Source organism: Vulpes vulpes, chromosome 2 (assembly GCF_048418805.1).
Source record: "Vulpes vulpes isolate BD-2025 chromosome 2, VulVul3, whole genome shotgun sequence".
In the NCBI taxonomy this organism is placed as follows: domain Eukaryota; kingdom Metazoa; phylum Chordata; class Mammalia; order Carnivora; family Canidae; genus Vulpes; species Vulpes vulpes.
The window spans coordinates 24,895,571-24,923,511 of NC_132781.1; the positions used below are offsets into that span (position 1 = coordinate 24,895,571).

A 27,941-nucleotide genomic window follows, 5' to 3' on the forward strand; every position below is an offset into this window, starting at 1 on the left:
AATGGTGAGAATATAGGGTGGCTCAGTGGTGAAACGTCAGGGTCCTGGGATCAAGCCCCACATCAGGCTCCCTGCAGGGAGCCTGCTTTTCCCTCTGTCTATGTCTCTGCCTCTTTGTGTCTCTCATGAATAAATTCTTTTTTAAAAAGGGGGTGGGTGATGAAACACAGAAACTGGGACACCCAAGGAGACTGCTGGGTCTCCTTCAGGGGCTGACGGAAGGATGATTAAATGCAAAGGGGGAGTCTCATCTATAAGACTCTTAGTGAAGTGGTATGTAGAGGCAGAAGAAAATTAAGATGACCTCTCAATGGCCTTTTCTCGTTCAGGACTGAAAGAAAATTCTGTGATTTTTTACAAGTAAACGACTCCTTCTAGGGGAAGAATAGGCTCCTTGGGATGAGATTGCTGTTCTGGATGGGAGAAAACCACCTAAGTGCAGCTGAGCAGCCCTGGAGCCCAGCACCTGAGTACTACAAGTCCCAGCAGGCACCGCGGCGGGGCGGGGCTTGGCAGCCGTTGTGACGTGTAGGCGGGACCATACGGGATGGGCTCTCCCCTGGGTTTTTAGCTCCGCCCCTGCCCCTTGCCCTGCCCTGTTGCTGTTGCGCCGACGCCGGCTGCTACCCCCGGTGAGTCCCTGGGGTATAGGAGGGCAATTAGGGGCATTTGGGCCTTTGGGTTCTCCAAATTCAGACTTTCACTCCTCAGAAAGGACCTTGGGAGGCAGAAGTGCGACTGGTTTCGGTTTTCGCTTCCTTCCATCTTTCTAGGGTGACAGTAAGTGTGAGTGGCGTCATGGAGCCCCTGGAGCTCCTTCCACGGCCCTGGAGGGTTGAGGGGCAGTTTTCTCCCTAGGAACGCAGAGTTTCGGTGCTTGTGGCCGGGTGGCAGGCTCCTTGAGTAGAAGGGACCCCCTCTGACGCGAGTCGGTGTCTTGACGTCACCGCGTCAACCCCCCCCCTACCCCCGTCTTCTCACCCCCCTCCCCCCAACGGGCAGAGATCTTGGTAGTTCCTTAATCCCTATCCTTGAGGCTTCAGCATCTCTGCTATGGGGCCGAGGCGAGCCCTAGGCAAGTTACTTTCTCTTTGGCCTCAGTTTCCCTGTTTGTAAGCTTGATCCCTGAAGTCCCATTTCTTCAGATGAGGCTTTCTGTAATTGGAGATATTCTAGGCAGAAGAAAGAGCAGCTGGAGTGTAATGACCTTCTGCTTTACAGTTGATTCCCGAGAGCCCCTCCCCACCGCTACCAATCAGCCCAATTTAGCAATTTAGTCTTGGGGCTGATGTTTTCCCATTATAATTTCAACCCCTCCTGGGCTTGGGGCTGATGTTTTTCCATTATAATTTCAACCCCTCCTGGGCATGTTAACTTTTTTCTATCACTTGGATTCTTTGCTCCTGGTGCAAGCCAACAAGTGGCTATTACTGGAGTTGAGTGGAAGGATACAGATGCTATGTATTATAATTTTTTAAGATTTTATTTATTCGTGAGAGAGACAGAGAGAGAGAGAGAGAGAGAGAGAGGCAGAGACGCAGGCAGAGGGAGAAGCAGGCTCCATGCAGGGAGCCCGCCGTGGGACTCCATCCTGGGTCTCCAGAATCAGGCCCTGGGCTGAAGGCGGCGCTAAACCGCTGAGCCCCCCGGGCTGCCCAGATGCTACGTATTATAACTTACTTCCCCCTGTTGCAAAAACCGTTTAAAACCGAGGACTCTAATGCAGTAGGTCTTTGTAGATTATGTAGAGTACGTAATTAGGGAATATCCAGGTGACTCACTTTCACAGGTATTTTCAAAGGGCTTCTGCCTGAAACTCTACCCTTGAGCAGATATGATAGCTCTGGAGTAGAAAGGACCCCAAGAAAGGTAGTAGGAGATACATAGCACCAATAAGTATTATCTTTCAAGTCAGATAGTATCTAGGCTCTTTAAACACATTGTACTTGTTGATATAATACCATGGTTCCTTATTTCCTTCAATGAAAAGAGAGACTGTTAAAATGACCTTTGACTCTCTTTTTCCTTCACCTAGGTTCATTAAAGCCGGAAAGTTTCTTAGAGATTTTCTAGCCCAATCCATGCATTTTACTGATGAAGATACTGAGGCCTAAAAGGAGGTAGTGCGACTTGGCCAAGATATCAGAGCTAGTTAGTGGCAGAACTAAGACAAGAACCCAGGTCTCTTGGCTCCTAACCTTGTTCCCTTTCCACTGCACTTTGAACCCTGCCACCACCCATGTCACTTCAGGGGTTAGCACAGTCACCCCTTTCAAGGAAAAAGTGTACCATCTCACTTAAGGTAAATAGAGGTTTAGGACACAGCTTTGAGGCTTTCACACAGTTTCTTCTATTGCCTGCATCTCATGTCCCAGAGCTGTTTTTCTTTCCTTTCCTAGTACTGCTGGCACAGCTGTTGTGGGATGTGGCTGAGGGCCTGCTTAGAACAAGCTGGGCAGCCAGTCCCAACAGTTGTTAATGAGGAGTACTACAAGCCTCCTGGAGATCTACAAGTTCTCTAAGGCACACTGAAAGATTTTAGGTAAAGAACTAGAATGAACTTGGAAATTTCTAATTAGAGCAAGTAGTTCAGTAATTTGAAGGCCAATGACTCTGTATTTTTGCTTTTGCTCGGAGCCATAGTTGCCACTGTCCAGGTTTTCTAAGGGTAGTTTTGAGCATCTCTTCCAGTGCACGGGAGGAGTGGGATTGAAATCAGATCATCCATTTTGCTAATAGCTACTAGTTTAGAAAGTTACATAAGCAAGATGAAGGAATTAAATAGAGTTTGGGTTTGTTTGCTTCTCTTTGTTTTTACTGTTCCCAAACGAAGAATTGATTTGCATTTCTTTCTTGGCTTTGAGAACATTTGGTTTCCTTCTGTGAACTACTGATACTGATAGTCTTCATTTCTCTAAATATGTGCCCACTGGTACAAAAGGCTAATGTAAACTGTTAGACATACTCTACAGTAGAATTTGTTATTTTTTTTCTTAGTGTCTGTTCTTTTTTTAATAATAAATTTACTTTTTATTGGTGTTCAATTTGCCAACATACAGAATAACACCCAGTGCTCATCCCGTCAAGTGCCCCCCCTCAGTGCCCGCCACCCAGTCACCCCCACCCCCCGCCCTCCTCCCCTTCCACCACCCCTAGTTCGTTTCCCAGAGTTAGGAGTCTTCCATGTTCTGTCTCCCTTTCTGATATTTCCTACCCATTTCTTCTCCCTTCCCCTCTATTCCCTTTCACTTTGGTTATTTTTTTAATATGCATGTCTTCTTCATGGTTCAGCATACATGGGGAAAAATCTTTAGGAAGATTGGGGAGCTGATTTGGTTGCATATTTGCATTGTTAGAGTCTGAACCAGGAAACGTTATAATATTTTAAAATTTTCCTGCTAGAAAGCATATCAGTGTGCTTTACAGATTCACTCAGCAAAAGTAGAATTAGCTGTTCATTTCTTCAGGAGAACGTAAGAGAATATATGCCCTCATGGAACAGTCATGGGAGTAGTATATTAGGCTTGAAAAGCTCATTAGATGAAAATGTGTCAGGTTTTCTTAGAAGCCAGAAGCCAGTTCAGGGGACTCATTTTAAAACACATTGCCTGTTACTGCATACATCCTCTGAGGACACTAATACTTTTGGAAACTGAGCTGGAAAAATCAGAGTCCAAGTGAAGTGCTTCTGACAGTTTGTAGAATCTCTGCATTATTTTCCCATACTCAGTGGTTTGCTTTTAGACATTCCTATTTGTTTTCCCTGCTCACTCCTCATGTGGCTAGTCTTGGGTATGAGGGTAGGAGGAGGGAATTAGGTGGAAATCCCATGATTTCTATGGGGCCTAATTCATCCCACTGCTTTTACATGACTCCATAGTTCTCCAGGCTTCTAAATGTAACTTTTGCTCTTTTACTATTTCTTACTTCCTTTCATGGATATTGTCAGAATTATAAGTGGATGGTGGAGAGGTTCTATAGTGGGAAGAGCAGTTAAAGAAGGGGAAGCTGATGCTTAAATCATTCTGCTTTTCTTTCCATGTCCTCTTTGGCCCCTCCACAAACAGTCCTTTCTGGACTGCTTTGACAGCAAGGTGATTTCCTAGCCAATTTCAGAGCCCAGTTCTCCCAAGGAACCTAATCACTGGGAAAGAGGAAAAGGTTTACTGAACAGGATCACTGATCTTAAAAATTAGTAGTAGATGCCTTCCTTCCAGAAAAAGTTTTTTTGTTTTTCAAAGATTTTATTTATTCATTCATGAGAGACACACACAGAGAGGCAGAGATATAGGCAGAGGGAAGAAGCAGGCTCCCTGTAGGGAGCCTGAAGCTAGACTTGATCCCAGGACTCTGGGATCAGGACCTGAGCCAAAGGCAGTCAACCACTGAGCCACCTAGGTGCCCCCTCCCCCCCTTTTTTTTAAAGCAGAAAAAGTTAAATGAGATAACTCCTAACTGACCCAGGTCAGATTATCATGGTTATGCTCACAGCCTCTTCCGTCTTCAGCTTTGGTAAGAAGCAGAGAAGTGAAGCCATTGCTGTTCTCCACTCTGCCTACCTCCTCAGCTCCTTCCCCAGTCTTGGCAGAGGAGAGTTTCAAGAATAATTGAGTTCCAAATACCTAGAGAGCCGCTAGGTTCCCTCTGAGTTGTCCTGGTGATGAGATCTCTGAAATGGGAAACTTCACGGAGTCTTACATTTTTGATAAGGAACCAACCAAGACTGTTGACTTTTCTAGACAGATGATTAGGTGTTTTTTTTCTTTTTAAGATTTTGTTTATTTATTCATGAGAGACACAGAGAGAGAGGGGCAGAGACACAGGCAGAGGGAGAAACAGGCTCCATGCAGGGAGCCCGACGCCGGACTCGATCCCGGGTCTCTAGGATCACACCCTGGACCGAAGGCAGGCGCTAAACCTCTGAGCCACCCAGGGATCCCCCTGATTAGGTGTTTGTATAAGTGAAAAGAGCTTAAAAAAAAAAAAAAAGGAAAGAAAAGAAAAGAGCTAGTTTCCTTGGGATGCCTGGGTGGTTCAGTGGTTGGGGCGCCTTTGGCCCAGGGAATAATCCTGGAGTCCTGGGATGGAGTCCCACATCGGGCTCCCTGCTTCTCCGTCTGCCTGTGTCTCTGCCTTTCTCTTTCTGTGTCTCTCATGAATAAATAAATAAATAAAGTTTTTTTAAGAAAAAAATTTTTTAAAGAGCTTGTTTCCACTGGCTATATGTCAACTCAAGCCTCAGAACTGAACTCTTGTGTATTTGTGTGTGTGTATGTGTGCATGCACGCATGTGTGTACACATACTGTCCTTTCTCCAGTATTCTGTTCATGAGCTTATAGATTGTTTTTCTAGTAGGAAGGAGGGTGTACGAAGCCCTCACACCCTTGGCTGGTCTTGCCTTTCAGAGTAACATCCATTTGCAAAACAGCTTGCCGGAGTTTGAGTGTAGAAGGTGGGTAATGGAGTGTGAATTTTATGGGTCCTTAAGGAAATCAAATCTGTGCCTTTTGTTTTTTTGGCACCATGCCACTTGAACCAGCTATGCCAGCTGAACCAGCCATACCAAGAATTGATATAGCACTTGGAGATTATCATCTTTTCGTCCTATTTTAGAAAAAGTTGAGAAACAGCAGCTCCTCTAAGGTATCCAACAAATTAAGAGTAGGGCTTAAAAAAAGAATTAGTCCCACGGTCATTCACACCATTGTTTACCTACAAAGCCCCCCCCTTCCTTTCACTTCCAGGCTTCTAAATGTAACTTTTGCTCTTTTACTATTTCTTACTTCCTTTCATGGACATTGTCAGAATTATAAGTGGATGGTGGAGAGGTTCTATAGTGGGAACTATATTCCCACTATATTCCTTTTTGATGAATCACATGCATTTCATTTCACTTACTCAGTGAATAGTTAATCAGCAATTACTCTGGGCTAGACGTTATGTTGTATATACAGGGGTGATAGTGTTATGAAGTAAAAGAGTTGAGTACTTAGGTTAATTGAGAGATAGGCCCTGAAGCCACTCTTACCTGAGTGTTCTTTATGATCCACAGACAACAGATTAAATTATTTTACAAGCTCATAAATGCTACTCCAGGCTGAGGACAGAGGGGATATGCTGGCCTCAGTATGACTTGAGACCCCTAGGAAAGAGAGGGGTCTGCAAGCTGAGAAACCTCCCTTCCCACCCTCCCATAGCATCCAAGAGATCACACAGGCAACAGCTTATCATGAGGAACTAGTTCTGACCTAGACTGGAGTGTGACCTCCCTTTTCCTGAGAAAAACTGATCTGAGGTTTGAGGTTAAGGATGTGGCTAAACTGTGCCACAACCCAGAAAGCCAATACATTTCTTACTTCCTTAACTGAATCCCAAGAATAGTTTAGTGCCACCAAAGTCCCCTTGCCTTCTCTTGTGAAAAAATTGACTACTGGAAGAGTTGGAAGAAGAGGCCTGGTTGTTCAGAGTTGAAAATAAAATCAGGAAATAAATAGGACCAGGCAGGACTAGAAGGGCTGTGTTTTTTGGTTATTGTACTTATTTTCAGAAATTGAATGTATACAATCTTTTGTATACAACCCAAATTTATAAGGTATCATATAGTAGTCCCCTGTATGCAGCTCTCCTTCATACAGCTCTCCTTCATCTGCTATGTACAGCCACAATATTGTTTCCATTTCCCAATGAAACCCTAGGTTGAGGATCATGGACTCACTAAGTGTTAGACCTGGGGAACATTTAGAAGATGGAGTGGTGACTTTTGAGAGGCAGGAAGTGTCAGATCTCAACAATTTGAAAGACTTTGTTTCTTTTCTATATTGTTTTTACCTCCCAAATAGTTTGCCATCCTTGATCACATTTTATCTGTACTGTGACCTGCAAAAGTGAAATACAGGCTATATCCCCAGTGTTTTAAATAGGGATCCAACTTGCTTGCTGTCCCCCAAACGGAGCATTTCTCTCTTCTGTTGCTTTTATGCATGCCATTTCCTTCACCTGGAATTTCTTCACCCCCAAGCCTAAAGGCTCATCTTCCTTTTTTTTTTTTTTTTTTTTTTTAAGGCTCATCTTCCTTGAGGGCTTATGCAGGACTCTACTCACCCCTCAGAGCTCTTCTCCATTTTCCTAGCCAGTTGCATCTCTCCCTCCTTTGAACCCAAGAGCATTTTGCACTGATTCCATCTATTTGTTAGTCACTTGTTTTCTCATTTAACTACCATGTTGCTATGGGACCCTTCTGAGGGCACAGACTATACCAGAAAACAAAACAAAACTCCACAATATTAAGAAAATCACTAATATCTGGCAAGCCCTTCTTGCAGACTCTGCTAGTACTTTATTCTATCATTCTACATATTTCTACTTTGTGTGACTAAATGGCAAGTAGTGAGTTAAGGCCTGCAGATTTTGCATTATTTCAGTTAATGTTAAAAAAAAAAATGATGTAGGTGTTAATAGCCCTATTTTACAGGTGAGGGAACAGGCATTGAGCCCAGCTGATTTTTTTTTTTTTTTAAAGCAGGGTTTTTTATTGCAAGGTTACTTTCTTTTTTTTTTTTTTTTTATTATTATCATTTATTTATGATAGTCACAGAGAGAGAGAGAGAGAGAGGCAGAGACATAGGCAGAGGGAGAAGCAGGCTCCATGCGCCGGGAGCCCGATGTGGGATTCGATCCCGGGTCTCCAGGATCGCATCCTGGGCCAAAGGCAGGCACCGAACCGCTGCGCCACCCAGGGATCCCCGAGCCCAGCTGATTTAAGTGTGTTGCTTAAGCTCATGCATTTAATAGCTGGTGAGGCTAGAATTTGAACTTCACTGTTCGGGTTTCAGAACCCATGCTTGTCATCGGTGCCTGTCAGATAATCTGCTCTCAACCCTACCTTTCTTCTGCACTCACACCCAGCTCCTAGCAGAATGCCTTAATACATACATGCAAAGACTTGATAATTATAGGATAAATGTAACTGAATGAAGAAACTGAAATCTAGAGAAATTGATGTTCCAAAAGTCACAGGACTTGTGGGATGAAAAATCTAGACTCTAGGTCATACCATTCCCAGCTCAGGTTATTTTCTTCTAGCCTGCCTTATTTATTTAAGGCATTTAGAAAAAGTGGAACAAACAAGCTATAAGCAGAGAATAAAGGTACATGAGGGCGGTGGTGCCTGTGGTGGAGATCAAAGACATTCTTAGAAAGTTCTTAGAGCATAGGAAGCTATGAATACAAAATGGCTCAAAGTGAAACAGAAAGCAAGTGGTATGATCTCAGTCCTTGTCAGGCCTTTGCTTTTCCTGACTTGCCTCCAATGGAATGTTCCCTGGGTGAGAGCCCAGAAATCTCCCAACATTTCAGACAACACTGTCTGAGCTTTATTTTATCCTGTATCTCATAACAGGACGCCCACCATGGAAGAGACAGTAGAAGATCCCCCCACGTCAGCTGTCTTGCTGGATCATTGTCATTTCTCTCAGGTCATCTTTAACAGTGTGGAGAAGTTCTATGTCCCTGGAGGGGATGTCACATGCTATTACACGCTCACCCAGCATTTCATTCCCCGTCGAAAGGATTGGATTGGCATCTTTAGAGTAAGTGGTTAATTTAGTACCAAGTGACTGGGAACTAGAGGTTATCTGAATGTGTGACTGTGTAATATAAGCATTTTGTGTCTTATATTTGGCCCTTTTAATTTTTTTTAAGATTTTACCTATTGAGAGAGAGAGAGTAGGACGTGGCATGGGGGGGGCGGGGCGGATAGAGGGATAAGCAGACTCCCTGTTGAGTGAGGAGTCCAGTGCAGGGCTCAATCCCAGGACTGTGAGATTATGACCTGAGCTGAAGTCAGACACTTAACCAACTGAGCCACCCAGGTGCCGCCCTCTCCGCGCGCCCCCCCCCCCCCCCCGCCTTTTTTGGCCAAATTTAAAAAAAATTTTTTTTTTTTTTAGATTTTTTTTTTTTTAGATTTTTAGCTCATGCTTTAGAGAGCATGAGCAGGGGGAGCAGTGGACAGAGAGGGAGAAACAGCTCTCTGCTGCACAGGGAGCCTGACACAGGGCTCGATCCCAGGACCTTGGGATCATGACCCGAGCTGAAGGCAGACCCTTAACCAACTGAGCCACCCAGGTGCCCCTTGCCAATTTTAAAATTCTAAACTAAACTCTGGCACTCCCCTACCTCCTGTTCACACACCAGCATTTGCTATGGGACTCAAGTTTTAATTTCAGTTGCAAGCCAATATGGCAAATCTTATAGCCCCCCAAGTTTTATTATGCTTTCAAAGACCAAATGTAAATATTTTAAATTTATCTTATTTTGAAATATTCATCTGTGAGTTGGTGAGTGGCTCCTTAGGTAATTTCTGTGACCTTAAACGTTGCTTTCTTACTTAGAAGAGTGTTCAATTTGTTCAATATGAGTATTATGTACCTAAAAGGGATGTTGAGAAGTTACCTGGTTTGACACCGTGCGTCCAAGAGGTTTGTTCCTGAATAAGTATGATTTGCTTCTTTGTAAAGATTTCCAGGCATAGAAATTTTCTGAGGTCCCTAATACCCTTCCAGTTAAAGTACAGAAATAGTACTTTTTTTATTATAATCAACTTATTCTCTACCTTCCATTCTCCCCCCATCTGTGTGTCTCTCTCTCACATCACACACACACACACACACACACACACACACACACCCCATAATGACAGATATTCCTATTATATCCAGAGACAGGAAATAAAGGTCAAATATAAGTAATTTACACTGCTGAATTCCAACATAAGTGACCTTTGTTTTGACACTTCAGTATGTCATATGCTTATTTGCCAATGTTGTTTATCCTGAAATCAGACATCATTCTTGACTGCACTGTGAAGGAGCTGATGCTTATTCACAATCCTCATAGAGTTACTTTTCCTTAATTGTTTGGAATTCCAAGCTAAATGATGGAGCCATGGAAGCTGGCATTTAGAGGCAGGGTAGTAGACAACCAGAGAGACACTGGCAAGTATCAGGATACCTCCTGAGACTGCAGATACTGAATAATTAGACTAAAGAATGTCCTGACACAGAAAACTGACATACCGAGTGTTTCCTATTTTGGAAAAGAGAATTCCTCCCCATGTGTAGCAAAGCTGTCCAGTAGAACTTTCTACTATGGAGCTGTACCTTCACTGTCCAGTACAGTGGCCTCTAGCCACATGTAGTTATTGAGCACTTAAAACGTAGCTAATGAATTAACTAAAATTAACTTAAATTTAAATGTTCTCATGTGGCTCATGGCTGTCTTTCTGGACAGTGCAGATATGGATAATTTTAAAAGAGGACAATTAGAAAATTGATTATTTGCCTTTGAAATGTAAACTGTAACTTTTTTTTCTTTCTTTCTTTTTTTTTTTTTTTTGCAACACAGTTATAGTTCTGTTTAGCCTAGACTGTTTGTATTCTCCAAGGACGCAGCAACTTCCAGTGAGGACTTGACATAAACCAAATGAAAATATTATGATTTTTACTAACAAATGTTTAAAAAACATTTTTGAGGGATCCCTGGGTGGCGCAGCGGTTTGGCGCCTGCCTTTGGCCCAGGGCGCGATCCTGGAGACCCGGGATCGAATCCCACATCAGGCTCCCGGTGCATGGAGCCTGCTTCTCCCTCCGCCTGTGTCTCTGCCTCTCTCTCTCTCTCTCTCTCTCTCTCTCTCTATCATAAATAAATAAAAAAATTAAAAAAAAAAATTAAAAAAAAAAAATAAAAAACATTTTTGAAAACTGCATCTATATTTGGAATGCTTCATGCATTTCAGAGGTATGACCATGGCTCCGTAAAGAAAACCATTAATACAAAAAATGGCCTCTCATGTTCATTGTCCATAAAGCTATTATTGATTTGAACAGCTACCCAGCCTGAAAGAAAGTTTTAAGAATAATGAAGAGAATACAAACTTTTTGAGAACATATGATGTGCAAGGTTTTTGATTAGGTTTTATGCATGCTTGCATACATGAGTATGTGTGTTTTCTAACTGAGCCTCACAGCATAGCAGCACCCTCAGGGAGTGTTATCTCTTGTGCACAGATGAATAAAATGAATTACTCAAGATGGTGACTTTCCCAAGGTCTCCCAGTGAGTAAATGGTGAACATTTGTTTGATTCCTAAACCTCTTCTTTTTTTCCTACTCTGCTGAATTCATATTAACAACAGATGGTAAATTAGAGGATTAAGAGTTGATTATAAAATGTTGTCTTTCGTATCTCCCTTGGAAAGCTCACCTGGTATTCTTATAAAATAGTCTCTCTCTTTCTCTTTTTTTATTTTTATTTATTTATTTATTTATTTTTTTACTTTCTCTTTTTTTAAAAGATTTTATTTATTTTAGAGAGAGAGCATGCATGAGGAGGGGCAGAGGGAGAGAGAGAATCTCAAGCAGACCACATGCGGAGCACAGAGCCCAATGCAGGGCCTGATCCCACAACCCTGCAATCATGACTGCAGGGTTATCAAGAGTTGGATGATATACTGAGCCACCCAGGCACCCTTCTTTTTAATTTTAAGTAAATTCCACATCATACATGGGGCTCATACTCATAACCCCGAGATTAAGAGCTGTATGCTCAGGGTGCCTAACTGGCTTAGTCAGTGGAGCTGAGCAACCCTTAATCTTGGGGTTGTGAGTTGAAGCCCCACATTGAGTGTAGAGATCACTTTAAAATTTTTTTCTGGAGCGCCTGGGTGACTCAGTTGGTTAACTGTCTGCCTTCGGCTCAGGTAATGATCCCAGGGTCTTGAGATCAAGCCCTGCCTCTGGCTCCCTCCTCAGAGGGGAGCTTGTTTCTCCCTCTGCTCCTGCTCCCCCTGCTTGTTCTTACACACTCACTCTGTCAAATAAATAACTCTTTAATTTTTTTTCTTTTTTTTTTTTTTTAATTAAAAGTCTCAGGTAGCCCTGGTGGCGCAGCCGTTTAGCACCGCCTGCAGCCCAGGATGTGATCCTGGAGACCCCGGATCGAGTCCCACGTCAGGCTCCCTCCATGGAGCCTGCTTCTCCTTCTGCCTGTGTCTCTGCCTCTCTCTCTCTGTCTCTCATGAATAAATAAATAAAATCTTTTTTAAAAAATTAATTAAAAGTCTCATGCTCCACCAGCTGAGCCATTTGCAGTGCAGTCTCAACCATATTCCTCAGCTCCTCACCAGGCCTGATACGGATCCTTCCTGACACCAAGCAGGCACTTGTGAACTGTTTTTGAATGTGCTATATGCTTCATCTTCTCAATATAGCCAAAGCTACGAGCAATGATAGAGCCTAAAGTAAGTGGGACTTGGCTTTCCTGCCTTTAGTGCTTAGTCCTGTGCTCTATGTTCTCCCTTACCTGGGCATTTAAATGTTTCCAAGGACTCGGGACCGTCATGCCATGAGAGGCACACTGGGACTAGGACTACTCAGGTGGAGGAGTCAAGCCAGAAATTGCAGGTGGTTAGAAGTTTTCTTGTTCCAAGACTGCAGTAATTCTTAGGCCTTCCCAAATGATATTTTGGTCACAATGCATTAAGAAACTCCAGGATGTGAATGAAGACTCCATAAAATTCCTGCTTCCTGTACCACTGCAGGCCATGGTGGCTCTGAGATGCTAACAGCAATGGGGTGTGTATTAATGAGACACTAAAACATGCCCTGGTATGTTCTGATGAGCTTTCAGTGTAGCCTTTTCAACCCTGCACTGATTCCTTCATATATAAAAATGGAATTTATTTTTAGTTCTTTTTCTTCCCACTGGGCTCAGGCAGGGTCAAAATATGGCAATAAATGTAATTTCACTTCTCATTTGCTGAGTGTTCTCCCCTTGAAGACACAGTGGCTCCCTTTCTATTCTCTGGTGTGCCTTTATCTTCCAGATATGACTTGAGCCATCTTTTACCCCTCTTCACATTTACTGAGAATATTTTCCACTTAGCCAGCTTTCTGCTCTGAGGCATATTTTACAGTATACTTACATCATGACTTAATGCATTCAATACCTAGAAGAGGCCTCTATGACTACCAGATTGTTGTCAGTATCTTTGTCACCAAAAAGCCTTCATTAAGCATGAATTAAGAAAAACACTGAAGAGGGACACCTGGGTGGCTCAGCGGTTGAGCATCTGCCTTTGGCTCAGGGCGTGATCCCAGGATCTGGGATCGAGTTCCACATCGGGCTCCTTGCACAGAGCCCTCTACCTGTGTCTCTACCTCTCTCTCTCTCTCTCTCTCTCTCTCTCTCTCTCTGTGTCTCATGAATAAATAGTCTTAAAAAAAAAAAAAAAAAGACACTGAAGAAAATCCTAACTGGACTCTGTTATCTGGGACCTACCTCATAATCTAAGAACACTTTTGCTCCTCCACTCCCATATGCACATGATTCAAAAACTGTATTTTGGGGGCCACCTTGGTGGCTCAGTCAGTTAAGCATCTGCCTTCGGCGCAAGTCATAATCCCACAGTCTGGGATTGAGCCCCATGTTGGGCTCTTTGCTCAGCAGGGAACCTGCTTCTCCCTCTGTCTGCCACTCCCCCTGCTTGTGCATGATATCTCTCCTCTCTCTCTCGTCAAATAAACAAAATCTGAAGAACCGCATTTTTTAAATGTACTAGTATAACTAGGTTGGTGGGTGACAAGACTGGCCTGGACACGGGAGAAGACTGATCAATGGAGACGGCAAGTCAGAAGGACTTTGTGATTAAGAAATTCTAAAAACACTGTTGGGAGAAGGTAGCAGGATCAAGATTCACACCCCCAGAACTGTCTTAACTATTTTCCCCAGTCACTCACCATTCTCTGTCCGATGTAATGATAGAATTTTTAGAACTCTTGTCTCAGGTGTCGAGGAGTCCGTTTTCATTTCCTTCTAAGACAGGTATTCTGCACTGTGTGTGTGTGCGCCAATATCTAGTTGTATCAGACCTCCTAGCACATATAATGGACTCATTCTGTGGTATTTTCAACATAAATAAAAAATGAATGCATTTTAAGAAGACCTTGCACAAATGAGTTTCCTCTGAGCACTTTAAGATGTTGAATGAGAGCCTTCTGTCATTGCAGGTGGGATGGAAGACAACCCGTGAGTATTACACCTTCATGTGGGTCACTTTGCCTGTTGATCTAAACAGCGACTCAGCCAAACAGCAGGAAGTCCAGTTCAAAGGTGAGAAAAATACTGGATCAAAGGTGTTGAAGACAGCAACCAAGACTAATTCCCTTGAGCTTAAGCTTTCTGAGGCAAATAAAAGACTTCCAGATTTTTAGTTTTCTTAACAGACCTTATTTTGGATTAAAAATCATGTTGTGTTTTCAGCTTATTACCTCCCCAAGGATGATGAGTATTACCAGTTCTGCTATGTGGATCAGGATGGTGTAGTTCGGGGAGCAAGTATCCCTTTCCAGTTCCGTCCAGAAAATGAGGATGATATCCTGGTTGTTACCACTCAGGTCTGTAAACATATCCCCTCAATCCTTTCCTGCCGTTAAGAGGAGTAATTTCAGGATAGGGTGGAATTTCTATCAATAGGCCTTTATCAGATGTCTTAACATACTACTGGGAGAAATGCATACAGTACCCACTCAAACCTACTCAGAAATGGCTTAGGAACATTGAAAGGAATCACAACAATAAGTGATTTATCCTTTCTCTAAAGCTGCTGTAACTCAGTTGGCGTTCAGTTATTCCCCTAACTTTTCCAGTTACTTAATTTTGGTCATCTGCGCATCTTACCACAATTTACAAGCTCCTTTGAGGAGGGATGCACCAAATATACTTTGTAGCTCTCAGTTCTGACCCAGATCCTGGCATACATGAATATTAGATTCTTTTAATTACTCAGTTACTTCACAGATCACCTTTCCATTCAGCCCTGTGGTAGGCAGTGAAGAATATATTAAATCACTTACTGTCTCTGGCCTCTAGGAGCTGAGTCCATTAGGAGAGACAAACTAAGTGTTTGCAAGAAAAATCTACATTCTTCTGTCATTCCCCCTTTTAATTCTTTGTGGTCTTAATTTTGTCTTTCTTTTTTGGTAATGACAGGCTCAGTGTTGCAATCATACAGATATACCTACATTATCCCCTCCCCTTCGTACTGAAGAGGTGCTCCCATTCAGGGTACATGGATGTCACCATATGGGTGGGAATCCACCAGACCCTCAGCATCCTGGCCTATGGGAATGTTCCGCTAGAGGGACTTGATTATCTATCGAGCTATAAAGGGTCAAATATGAATTTATGAGATGCTTTTTCATAGGGTGAGGTGGAAGAAATTGAACAGCACAATAAGGAGCTTTGCAAAGAAAACCAGGAGCTGAAGGACAGCTGTGTCAGCCTCCAGAAGCAGAATTCAGACATGCAGGCTGAGCTCCACAAGAAGGAGGTATGACTGCTAGTTAAATGCGAACCTGAAAACACACACACAAACCAAAAAAATGAACCTGGAGTACTGAGGTCAGATCTGGATGGTGTCTCTTTTGCTTGTGATCTTACTCCCTTATACTGATATCTTTGAATAGGCACAGTGTTAATAGTTTTTATGTAGATTACCTTATTTAAACTTTGGAGTAGGTACTATTATTACCCTGGTTTTATAGATGAGTAACCGGAGGCCTAGAAGAGTACATAATCTCTTCAGCTAGTCCGTCATGGAGCCAGGATTCAAACCCAGGCAGTCTGAACACTTCTTCCTCGTTCCTACGTAGACTGTAAATTATTCTTTTTGATTAGCTGGAATGTGGACGTCAAGAGAGTAAAGAGTATTACAGCAAGGTTGCAGATTATCCGAACTCTCTGCTACTTCTCTTTTGAAACATCTTTCCAATCAGCAGGTGGTAAATTAGAGTTGATAAGGAGCTAAAGAGGAGAGTCTTCTCTAAAGACTATAAAATGATTACACTGAGGTCATACCTTAGAAGTTCCAGAACACACAGACCTCAGCAGTCACCATCTTTAGAGCTCTTAATCTACAGGTAAGCACACTGGGGCCCAGAGGAAAAAGGAAGGCATCAGTTTAGTGATCACACTGGGTTAAGACTCACTTCTCTTGACTCCCAGACAGACCATTCTTTATACTTTGCTGTCACACAAATGCCTGTGATGTCCTCAGCCCTGGGCTGGTAAAGAAGTGTGGGTGACAGGTCCAGGCTGCAGATCTGGCTTATTCCAGGCAGTGAGATAACAAACAGAGATGGCAGAGGTATAACTCACAATCTGTCAGAAACCAGTGTCTGCCTAGGAGCCCTACAGCTCACCTGCCAGGTGCTAGCCAAAGAATCAGAGGGTCTGGCTTCTTGGATTAGCTCTCCTGCCGACTTGCTACCAGTTGTAAGGATAACACAAGCCAGTTTTTGTTCAACATCTACTATGTGCACTGTAAATGAGGCACTATAATCAAGCAGATCACTTCCCTTAATCCTTACAACCACCCAACAGCTCAAGAGATGTTAAGGTGATTTGCTCCATGTCACAATCAGTTCATGACTTTGAAAGGAGCTTAGATTTGAGCTCATATTTTTTTATGTTAAAACTCATGTTTTTTAGTAATTAAAATATAAAACTTAATAAAAATGAGAGGAAAAACTTATGTACTTTACAGCCAGGACCTTATAATGGTTAAAAACCCCATATTTGGAGTTACACAGACTGGTTCTCCCACTTATTATTTGATGAAGCAGGAGAAATTTCTTAACATTTCTGAGTTTCAGTTTCCCTCTCGGGATTGATAATACTTGTATTCTGAAAGAGAAACTAATAACAGCCATGTTCATAACAGCAGCTTTCACAACAGCCAAAGGGTGGAGGCATCCCAGGTGTCCAGTGACAGATACATGGATAGACATGGTTTACCCTGTAGATAACAATGGAATATTAATTCAGCTTTAAAAAGGAAAGAAATTCTGACACATGCTACAACATGGATAAACATCAAGGACAGTAAGCTGAATCAAATGTGTCAGACACAGAGAAACATCATGTGATTCCACTTGTATAAGGTCCCTGCAGTAGTCAACATCATAGAAACAGAGTAGAATGGTGGTGGCGGGGAGCAGAAGGGCAGGTGGGGGGAACAGGGAGTGTTTTCATGGTATAGAGCTTCAGTTATGCACCATGAAAATAGTTCTGGTCTTATAACAGTGTGAATGTACTTAATGCCAGTGAACTCTAGGCTTAAAAATGATTAAGATGGAAAATTTTATGTACCTTTTCCTACAATTTTTAAAAATTATTTTTAAAAAGATTATGAGGGGCACCTGGGTGGCTCAATGATTGAGCATCTGCCTTTGGCTCAGGTCATGATCCTGGTATCGAGTCCCACATCGGTCTTCCCACAGGGAGCCTGCTTCTTCCTCTGCCTATGTCTCTGCCTCTCTGTGTGTCTCTCTCATGAATAAATAAGATCTTAAAAATAAAAAGATTATGAATTTGTAAACCTTGAAGCTAAAAAAGAGGGAGTTGTTATTGATGCACAAGGTTGGCTGCAGAACAAAGTTGGGAAAGAAAAATGTGTAGGCCCAGTATGGGGCCACTAGCCACATATGGCTCTTGAGCACTTGAAACATGGCATCTTGTGATATGCTGTAAGCATAAAGGATGTATCGGATTTTGAAGACTTAATAAAAAAATTAAAATATTCCCCTTATTTATACTTTGAAACAATATTTCAGATATATTGGGTTAAATGTACTATTAGTAAAATGAAGTGTGTCTGTTTCTTTTTACTTTTTTATTTTCATTTTTTTATTTTTTATTTATTTTTTTAGAATATTTTATTTATATATTCATGAGAGACACAGAGAGAGGCACAGGCACAGGCACAGGCAGAGCTAAAGAGGAGAGTCTCGCAGGGAGCCTGATGTGGGACTCCATCCCGGGTCTCTAGGATTAGACCCTGGGCTGAAGGTGGTGCTAAACCTCTGAGCCACCCAGGCTGCCCTCTTTTTACTTTTTAAATGTGGCTCCTAAACTTGAATTGTGTATGTGGCATTCATGAATCTATTGGACAGCACTTTTCAAAGAGAATAGTCACTTTATTTCATTCGCTGCTGTGTCTACAGTACAGGGCACTCCTTAAGTATTTGTTTAATGACACATCTTTTTTTAAAGATTTTTTTTTTTTTAATTCATTCATGAAAGAGAGATTGAGAGAAGAGAGGCAGGCAGAGACACAGGCAGAGGGAGAAGCAGCCTCCATGCCAGGAGCCTGACGTGGGACTCGATCTTGGGTCTCCAGGATCATGCCCTGAGCCAAAGGCAGGCGCTAAACCACTGAGCCACCCCGGGATCCCCTAATGACAAATTTTTTAATGGATGAATATAAGCTCCAGTGGAAGAGAAATTAAGATGAGTACATTTTGTGGAAAGAACAAATTAACATTTCAATATGGAAACCCCTTTACTTGGATATTTCATTCACTATTGTGACATGTAATAAGTACCTGACAGGTAGTAAGTGCCCAGTAAATATTTATTGGCTGCCTGAGATACTAACGGTTGTCTCAGAAATGGTCTATTCCTTTGACGTCTTGATCTGCAGGAGGACCTAGAAACTTTAAAGAGCACCAATAAGAAATTGGAACAGCAAGTGAAGGCGCAGAAGGACTGCTGGGAGACAGAGCTGCTTCAGTGAGTGTGATTCTTGGAAGGGAGGATCTGCTATGTTACAGACCCACTTGGGCAGGGTCAAATTAGATCTCCAGAATTCTTTAGCAAACAGTCTTCCTATTATGGCAGTGATAGGTGTAATTCTAGGTTGGAGAATTAGTATCTGAATGGTAAAGCGAAGTAACCTGAGTTTAAGTATTAATGTGAAGTGTTGCATACGTGCAGTTTGAGGTCAGGAAGCCAAAATAGTATTGAAGAAGAGTGGATTCTGAACTCATTCCGTACCCATAGGGTCAAGGCCAAATGGATTCTGAACTAATTCCAAGCCGTAGGGCCAAGGCAGCCTTCAGTCGTTGAAGGCCTGGGGGATCTGATCTGGAATGAGTGTATTTTTCACGTAGTTCTCTTTACCTCCACAGACTGAAAGAACAAAATCAGAAGATGGCCACAGAAAATGAGAAGCTGGGAGTCCAAGTGGAGCAACTCCAGGTAGGTAATGCCAGACCTTTCCCAAAGTTTACTATCTTCCCCTGGCTGTCACCCTGTGATGGCCCAGAGAGAGAAAGATCCATTTCACTGTGGTGAGTACCTAACTGTGCCTTTCAAAGTGGCAAACTAAAGTTGCAGGGGGTTTTCTACTCTTGACCACCCCCCTACCCCGTTGACCACCCCCCTACCCCGTGCCCTAGCACACCATCATTATTACAGTGCTGGTCCACAAGGAACTGAATACTTTCTTCAATTCATATATTCCATGAGTTCTTAAGATGGAGGACTGTCAGCTCTACCAGTGCTTTTCAAACTTTTTTTTTTTTTTTTTAGCTACAACATCTTTTCAAGCACTCTTTCTCAAAAGCCTAGAATGGAAAAAAATCTAGAATGTAAAGCAGGTAACAGCTGAATCACTCTTGGTTTTCGGAAGCTATGCCTTAAAGAGTGGTTTCTTGGATTTTCCTTAGTTGAGTTCTTAGACCCTTGGGGTGTGAGGGAGAGCTGAGAAGTGAAGATGTTCCAGGGATGTCCAACACTTGGGAGTTGCCGAGGAGTACACATTTCTCTGTGTTAGTGTACGTTAAGCAGTATTGTTCCTGTTCGATTTTCCTTTTTTTATATCTTGGTTACATTCACTATTTTTGGTTTAGGCCCAGCTTTCAACTCAAGAGAAAGAAATAGAGAAGCTTGTTCAGGGCAATCAAGATAAGACAGAGCAATTGGAGCATCTGAAAAAGGAAAAGAGCCAACTCCTTCTCACTTTAACTCAACAGGTAGAGTCACCAGGTGGAACCAACATTTTTTAGACATTTGCAAGAAAACATACATTGTTCTTTCTTTACTCTGTCATATACCTGGCTATCACTGGCTGTGGGAAAGGTCTCAGAGGAGGTCATCTGAGATGAGGGATCTCATGGCTCTTCTCAGAAACAAGAGAAGACTTGCTTCTCTCTCTCTGCCTCCTGCTTGCTCACTAGCTCAGCCTGTGTTTGCCCAGCAGTGGTACTGACATCTGTTTTTGTGCAGAGGGAGCACCAGAAGAAGCTGGAGCAGACGGTAGAGGAAATGAAGCAGGAAGAAACCACTGCCATGAAGAAACAACAAGAGTTAACGGCACGTCTGTCTTTGGATGGCTTTATGGGAGGGAATCTATGGGAAGGAAGGGACAGGGACTATTTTCTGGTGACAGGATAAAAAAAGAATAGTGTTTACCTCTGGACATGTTGTTCTTCACCCAGAAGGATAGAGAATTTGTCATTTACAAAACATTTAGGAGAGGTGGCCGTTTCTACATGTGATCAGTGGTAAAGGGATATCGAAAGTACTTTATAACAGGTTGTCATCAGTAGGGCCTTGGGCCAGGAGTCACCCAGAGTCACCCCTACCCCCTTCTTATCATGGGGGCAGACAAATGAACAATTATAAAGTCAAGTTCTACAGTTAGAAAATACTGCAGTAGTCAAAATTTTTGTTATAATTTAAATTAGCATTTATCATCCTAAATTATTCTGAGCTATAGTAATATAGTAATGAAAGCCTAATTGATAATTTTCTATAATAGATTGTTGGAAAAGAGGCCTCATGGTGGTGATAGGTACCAGGAAGCCTCATTTTCTGAATTGATAGAAGGGTATGAGAAACCGTGGTGTCTGGAGGATATCTAGCTGTTGGGCTTATAAATCCCATCGTGTATGCAGTATTATTCATTCACTCAGCCATTATTCAATCAACTAGGGAGTACCTACCATACATAAGATACTAGATATTTTAGCATGATAAACAGGAGAACAAAGTTAAGAAATCGGCCGCTCACAGGTTAAGTTTAGCCCAAAGAAATGTTTTATTTGGCCTAGGTGGTGTTTTTTCAAAAATTGAATCCATTACCAACAACTAAAAATAGGAACATTCCCCATTTTTTTTTTTTTTTAATGTGTATTTCTAGCTTCTTGAAAACGTAGAGCCTCTGGCAGCATGGAGCCCGTGTTCCTGCACAGCAGCGATGCCTGGGCTGGGCGGCTGCTGCATCCTTTAGATAGGCCGCATGCTCTCACTCACCTATAGCCTTCACTGTTCTGTTGCCTTCAACTCCTTCATTCAGCCACATTACTGGCACAGCCCCAGCCGCCACAGTGGAGTTTGTGACCTCTGATGTAGCAAAGGCATCACTATTTTAAGTAATCTGTCACCATTCGAAGGTTTGAACCTCCTTGTGGCAGGTATGGGTTTCCTTGGTTATTGTGGAATATATTTCAAGACCCGGGGGCTCAATTCTTTATTCCTCACATCCCCAAAGGGCCCCTACCTATGAGGACTATGTGTCTTATACCTTAGGGGCCTAGGAACAAGAAAACAGCAGTGGAGGAGCAGTTAGTACAAGAGGTGGAGCGCCTAAAAGCAAAGGTAGAGGCCGGGAAAGCCTGTTTCTTAGAGAAGTACAAAGAGTGTCAACGACTCCACAGACAGATCAGGCAACTCAGGGCTGCTGCACTGGTAGGTGACAGAGTCCAGGGGCCCAGGAAGCGTGGGGTGTGAAGGCCTGTGGTTCTTAGACCAAGCCCGGAGGACTGTCCACAGTTTTTAAGGAGAAACATTTCTCTTTCTGCTAAAAAGAGGAGGGATAGAGTGTGTGGCCAGAAACCAATCTGGGGATTCCCAGAAATAGAGGCCCCCGTCCAGCCAGGGGTCTCAGGGAAGGTTTTTGTAACCATTGGGCAGGTTTCTGTGCAGACTCAGATAGTCCTTTCTTATTTCTGCCTTTTGAGGAAGTGAAGCAGGACCAGAAGAGCCAGCAAGAGCCAATGGGGATGGGGAGCCAGGAGCCTGCAGTCACTGTCATCGGGTAGCCTCTCTGGCGTTACTACCTCAGGGTCGGCTAGAAGCGCACAGCAGTTTGGGCACCAGCGTTCAAATAAAAAAATCTTGGAAAAAAACCACAACTAGTAGGATTAGCTTAAGTGTTTTTGTGAGGTATGTGCATATGTACGTCTGTAGGTAGGAGATGGGAAGCACGGAAGCATGCCTACCAGTTTGGGGTTTATCAAATTAGATCAGCCCGGGTTCCTTGTCTCAGATAAATGCCTTCCAGGGTTCCTTCTTCCTCAGTGTCACTGGAGTCCAGATGCCTGTCCTTCCCGGGAGGGAGTCACACAGACCTATGTACCTCACACCACATCAAGTGAGACATTACTCAAGACAAAAATGCTTGTTTCCATGGTTGGGTGCAGTTAAACAGGGTTCCATTTACTCCTAATTGAGAAGTCAGTCTTAGGGCTTTCCCCAAGCTTATTACTTTTCCACTCTTTGGTCACTTATACTACCAGCTAAACCAGAAGAAATAGGCATCTCGATGCCAGGCCTTCAGGCATTTTATTAAATCACTTCTTTGTAAGCCAGCATCGTCTCCACTGTGCCTTCTCTGCACCCCAGCTCCCTTCTCCCCTACTTCAGTCCCCACCACTTTGGGAAACCAGATCCTCTACAATCCCCTTGTTTTACCCCACCTCGGACCCAGATTATAGTATGTGATCCTAATCCTAATTGTTTTTTGTTATTGACAGGATGAGAACTCTGGCCTGTCTAAAACACTGAGTGAGAACAAGATTATGTGTAGCACTCTGCAAAGAGAAAAAGAGAGGTTGGAAAAAGAAAATGATGTAAGTGTGTACAAGAGGGTAGAAACCCCAAGGCGTTTTGTTTTGTTTTGTTAAAGATTTATTTATTTGAAAGAGAGCACATGGTAGGTGCAGAGGGGAGAGGGAGAGAGAGAATCTCAAGCAGACTCCCTGCTGAGCATAGAGGCTGACTTGGGGCCCAATCTCATGACCCTAAAATCATGAGCTGAAATCAAAAGTTGGCCACTGGGGTGCCTGGATGGCTCAGTCAGTCGAGTGTCTGCCCTTGGCTCGGGTCATGGTCCCAGGGTCCTGGGATTGAGCTCCACATTGGGTTCCCGGCTTGGCTGGGAACCTGCTTCTCCGTCTCCCTCTGCCTGCCACTCCCTTCTTGTGCTCTCTCTTCCTTTGTCAAAAAAAATGGATAAAATTTTTAAAGAAAAAAAAAAAAAAGAGTTTGCCACTTAACTGAGTGAGCCACCTGGGGGCCCCTAGAAACCTCAAGGTTTTAAGGAGAAGAATCAGGGTGACCCAGAGATGTGATAAAAACTTCACACCTATTGTAGCTATTGTCTTTGGAGAAAAATATCCTACATCATTTTTAGGCTGAGGGGACCCCTTTCCTTCAGCACAACTCTTTCCTTTTCTTCTACCAAACCAGGGCAGTAGTGACAGTCTGTGCCAGTGTTGGACCCATGGCAGGCCCCTAATAAAATGCTCTGCATTCATTTACTCATTCATTCATTCATTCATTCATTCATCCAATCAATATTTATTTTCTGCTGTAGATTAAACACAAGCTATTATTGGTTGATCAAGGATGATGGCAGCAAATAAGCTGCACTTGGGGGGCACCTGGCTGACTCAGTTGGAGGAGCATGTGACTCTTGATCCTCAGGGTTGTGGGTTCAAGCCCCATACTGGATATAGAGATTATTAAAAACAATAAATAAAAACTTAAAAAAAAAAAAGCTGTAGTTAAAGGTACTTTTGTGCTCTTGCATCAGAGTTAGATGTCCATGCCCTCTGGCTTCTCCTAGATCTATACCCCCCCATGGTTCTCCATCTTTCCCCTCTCTATAACCGTGCTGGGCCAGGCTTCTAAATGATCATCACTAGGTTTATGTCATTTATGCCAGTGCCTTTCAGCATCATAGGAGCCTTAGTCTATTTCCGGTCCTGTCATCCTCACCCTCTTGATTTAGATATATATAGGTTGACTTTGAAATCTCTGTTTCCTGGTATAGTTTGATGGGGCAGTGGGAGGGAGGGAGGGAGGATACACATAATTTGCAACAGGAAGGAAAAGATCTGATACTTGAAAGTTTTAAGAGCGGGATCCCTGGGTGGCGCAGCGGCTCAGCGCCTGCCTTTGGCCCAGGGCGCGATCCTGGAGACCCGGGATCGAATCCCATGTCGGGCTCCCGGTGCATGGAGCCTGCTTCTCCCTCTGCCTGTGTCTCTGCCTCTCTCTCTCTCTGTGACTATCATAAATAAATAATAATAATAAAAAAAAAAAGAAAGTTTTAAGAGCTGTATAGTAAAGCCCTCTTAAGATGTTAAGGGGCAGTTTACTCATTTTTTTCTCTAAGAACTTTTTTTTTTCTAAGAATAAATGCTGTATGTCCTTGCTTGTTTTCTCTCAAATCTCCCTCATTTCCTTCCCTGTCTTCCTCTTTCTCCTTCCTTCCTTCCTTCCTTCCTTCCTTCCTTCTCTCTCTGTTGGTATATGTATTTGAAAGGATAAAACATGAAGAAGGGAAAATTAGATGAATATTCACATTGTGTAAGAAAATTTTTCTAGGAAGGGAACTAAAAGAAGCGTTTTGCTCTCAGGGGTGCCTGGGTGACTCCATTGGTTAAGCGTCTGCCTTCCACTCAGGTCATGATCCTGGGGTCCTGGGATTGAGCCCCACATCAGGCTCCTTGCTCATCGGGGAGTCTGCTTCTCCCTCTGCCTCTCCCCCTGCTTGCGCGCATGTGCGCACACTCTCTCTGAAATATATAAATCTTAAAAAAATTTTTCTCTCAATAATGTATAACAGCTTCAACTTTAATATAGCTCCTGCCTCCCTCTTATATGCACACAACTTTTGTACCCACCTTCAGTTGGTATGTATTTAGAGACTTAACAAGTCTTTTTTGCATTAGTCTAAACAATTCAGTATGCATTTAAATTCAGGCATTGGGAACTGAGATCTTCAGAGTATTGAGGCTGCTGTTTTTTCCCCTTTAGAAGAATAACAATTTATCACTTCCTGGGATTCTCCAGTGCCACATTGTTCATTGAGAACTACCTGTAATGGGCATCCCCTGGCTTGTGTGGCCATTCTTTGTTGTCTTTTAACATGTCTCTATAAATGTTCTCTTCCTAGCTTTTGAAGAGGGAGAACAGCAGATTGCTGAGTTACATGGGTCTGGATTTTGACTCTTTGCCATATCAAGTACCTACTTCAGATCAAGGCGGTGCAGGACAAAATCCAGCACTTGTCTATGGAAATCCATATTCTGGTAAGACAACTGACAGTTGAGTTAGAAGGCCCTTGCCTGCAGCCATCTCCCTGACTAAATTTTTTTTTTTTTTTTTTTTTTGGTCTGAGATGCTAATTAAGACCAGTCTCATTGTTAAGACTTGCTGGGCAGAAGCTGAGGACCCAATAGAAAGATTGCCAGGCGAGGAGTGTTAATTGAGAAATAAATCTGAATCTAGAAGACGCAAATCAGATCATTCGCCTAGAGGCAGCAGACACAAATTGAGTCCCGTGGCTATATTCCAAATATATAAATCAGAGAAATGTCTCTATGCAGAAGATATACACATACAAAGCTGAGGAAGCTAATTAAGGTTTGGAAATGGAAGCATAAGAGATGGGTATGCCACCCAGGAATGGGCAGTTGTGGCAGTCATTCTGATGGCCTGACCAAGGGTAGTGGCAGCATGCCCCACAGAGACCCCGGGGTGGTTTGGAGGTCAGGAACAGGGATGAAAACCAGTCTTGTTACTCAAAGGCAGGGTGTCAGATTGTCCTTGCCAGGGACAAGGGAATAGGGAACTTTTTTCTTTTCTCCAAAAGTGATAGAAGACCTCGTTTCCTTTTCTTGACAGTTTAAAGCAGCTGTGTTCTCTTAAAAGTCACAATCAAAAAAAAAAAAAAAGTCCCAATCAAATCTTTACAACAGGCAGGGTTACACATTTTCTCTTTCAAAATATTTTTAAGATACCTATTTGCATGGCTTTAGTCTTAAAATCTATTCTCAAATTGCTTTCTTATTAAATCATGACATTTTATTAAAATCTGATATTCCCTATGCTGAAAAGAGGAGGTATTTTTTTCCTAATTATATAGCATAAACGTGTGTATCAAAAATGCCACTTCATTATTTTTTCCTCTTTTCCCTTTATCACTGACCTAGATCCCCTCTATCAGCAGTTAATGGTACATAGGAGAAAGAATGAGTCAGATGCAGTGGGGAGAAAGGGAATGAAGGGAGTTACAGAAACCAGCTGCTAGATGACAGCTGGAGAATCCAAGGATGGTATTTCTTTCACTGAAGGGAATCTTTTTTATGATCCTCAGGTATCCAGGAAAGTTCAGCCCCAAGCCTGGTAAGTATGTGAATCATGAGATTGCCCACACCAAATCCTTGAGAAATGCCCCTTCCTGCTCCAGTTCATGAGAGAACCATAGGGAGACTGGTTCATTTTGATAACTCCAGAAGTCACCTGGATCATTTGGGTCAAAACCCCAAGCTGAGTGAGCCTATTGTGGTGGGGAGGAGAAAGCACGGTTCACCCATCAGGTTTCCGCTGCAGATTTCCACCTGTGAGCAGAGTTGGTACCAGAACAAGGGAGGAGATGTGAACTAGGCAGCCAGCCCGACAAGATATGTCCAGCGCCCCTTCTGGGCCGGAAGTTCTCGGAGTGCTTTAACATAGTAGGTCCTTTCAATCCTGAGGTAGGAAAGCCTCAGTCAGTATCTCCAAATATGAATTTGTTTGTTCATCCTCTGCTTCTTGGGCACCTGCTGTGTACCAAGCATCCTGCTCTGTGCTGAGGATATACTAGGACTGAGACCTGGCCCCTGCCGCTTAGGGCTTACACCGGTGCTGACTGCTGCTCTTCTCCCCAGCGCACCATGAAGAGATGCCCCACCTGCAAATCAGACTTGGCTGACGACATTTTTGGTCCCACCTTGGAGCAGCAGCACATGGAGGCTCTTTGTTTGAATTGTCCAATTTGTGACAAGACCTTCCCAGCAAGAGAGAAGCAGATCTTTGAAGACCATGTGTTTTGCCACACTCTCTGAGTGTCCCAGCCTCAGGTCTATACCGTACTCGGGTTTTCATAGAGTAGAACCTATAGCTTCTACTTAGGAGTTAGGACCCATGATCCTGCCTAACATGAAATTATTAGGGATTTAACTCAGTCCTGCTGCCCTAAGGATGGAGTCACGTCGATTATCTGAAGAATAGTGGTGAGCACTTACTTCCATCCTTGTGAGTTACTACCTTTTAGATCACACAATTAGCTGGGTCATCCTCACCTCTGGTGCCCAGTCTTCTGAGGGCCTTCGGTGTAAGGGCCCTGGCCTGGAACTGAGCGGGCCTTTCATTCACAACAGGCTTGACTTGAGTACGAAGTGATTCCTTTTCTGAGTTGGCCCAGTGCCCATCAAGGTCAGCTCTTGAGTATATTTGCAGTCAGCTCTCAGTCCTAACCTTGTAGCTGGTGATTGAGCAGAGATTGAGAATTTCTTCCTCCACCTCCTCCTCCACCTCCACCTCCTCGTCCTCAGGTCTCTTTCTCCCACTGATTGAATTAAAGTAGCCAAAAAGGGCGCCACAGACAACTCCAACATCCAATTGCACTACCAAAGGTCTCTCATCCTGATTTCTCAGCTCCCAGCAGAAACATCTTATTCCTGAACCATGGACACAAAATATTATTTCAGTCACAGAAAGCCTTCTTTGTCTCTGGATACCTCTGGCATTTTCTACTCTTTGATCTTTCCTATTCACATAATCTTTATTGTAACTCCTTTCCTAATTATTAGTAGGACTTGTTAGAAACTGTCTGGGTCTGCCTCTTTCTGAGCAGGTGAGTTTGAATATGGATAAGTCAGAATAATGAGAACTATTGTTAACCTCTTTAATACTAAAAATAAACTTGTCCTCTATTTCGGCGACTTTGGTCATTTAAATTGGTAATTTGACTTTCTGGTCTTTTG

At 43.0% G+C, this 27,941-nt stretch overlaps 1 protein-coding gene across 1 annotated transcript; it reads left to right on the plus strand.

Moving 5' to 3' along the window:
- The first annotated feature begins 511 nt into the window (after positions 1 to 511).
- Positions 512 to 27,899, plus strand: CALCOCO2 (calcium binding and coiled-coil domain 2). The gene is made up of 13 exons (XM_025995840.2): positions 512 to 632; positions 8,400 to 8,589; positions 14,067 to 14,169; positions 14,320 to 14,453; positions 15,263 to 15,388; positions 18,542 to 18,630; positions 19,029 to 19,098; positions 19,752 to 19,874; positions 20,128 to 20,214; positions 22,659 to 22,754; positions 25,088 to 25,223; positions 26,291 to 26,319; positions 26,844 to 27,899. Exons 2-13 carry the CDS (start codon positions 8,410 to 8,412, stop codon positions 27,018 to 27,020), a joined length of 1,350 nt encoding a protein of 449 aa, XP_025851625.2. The 5' UTR covers positions 512 to 632; positions 8,400 to 8,409; the 3' UTR covers positions 27,021 to 27,899.
- Positions 27,900 to 27,941: the final 42 nt, after the last annotated feature.

Coding starts and splice junctions, on each gene's coding strand:
- CALCOCO2 (XM_025995840.2), top strand. CDS start 8,410: ATGGAAGAGACAGTAGAAGATCCCCCCACGTCAGCTGTCTTGCTGGAT. Junction 20,215..22,658: donor AGAAACAACAAGAGTTAACG/GCACGTCTGTCT, acceptor TGTTATTGACAG/GATGAGAACTCTGGCCTGTC. Junction 26,320..26,843: donor AAAGTTCAGCCCCAAGCCTG/GTAAGTATGTGA, acceptor TCTTCTCCCCAG/CGCACCATGAAGAGATGCCC.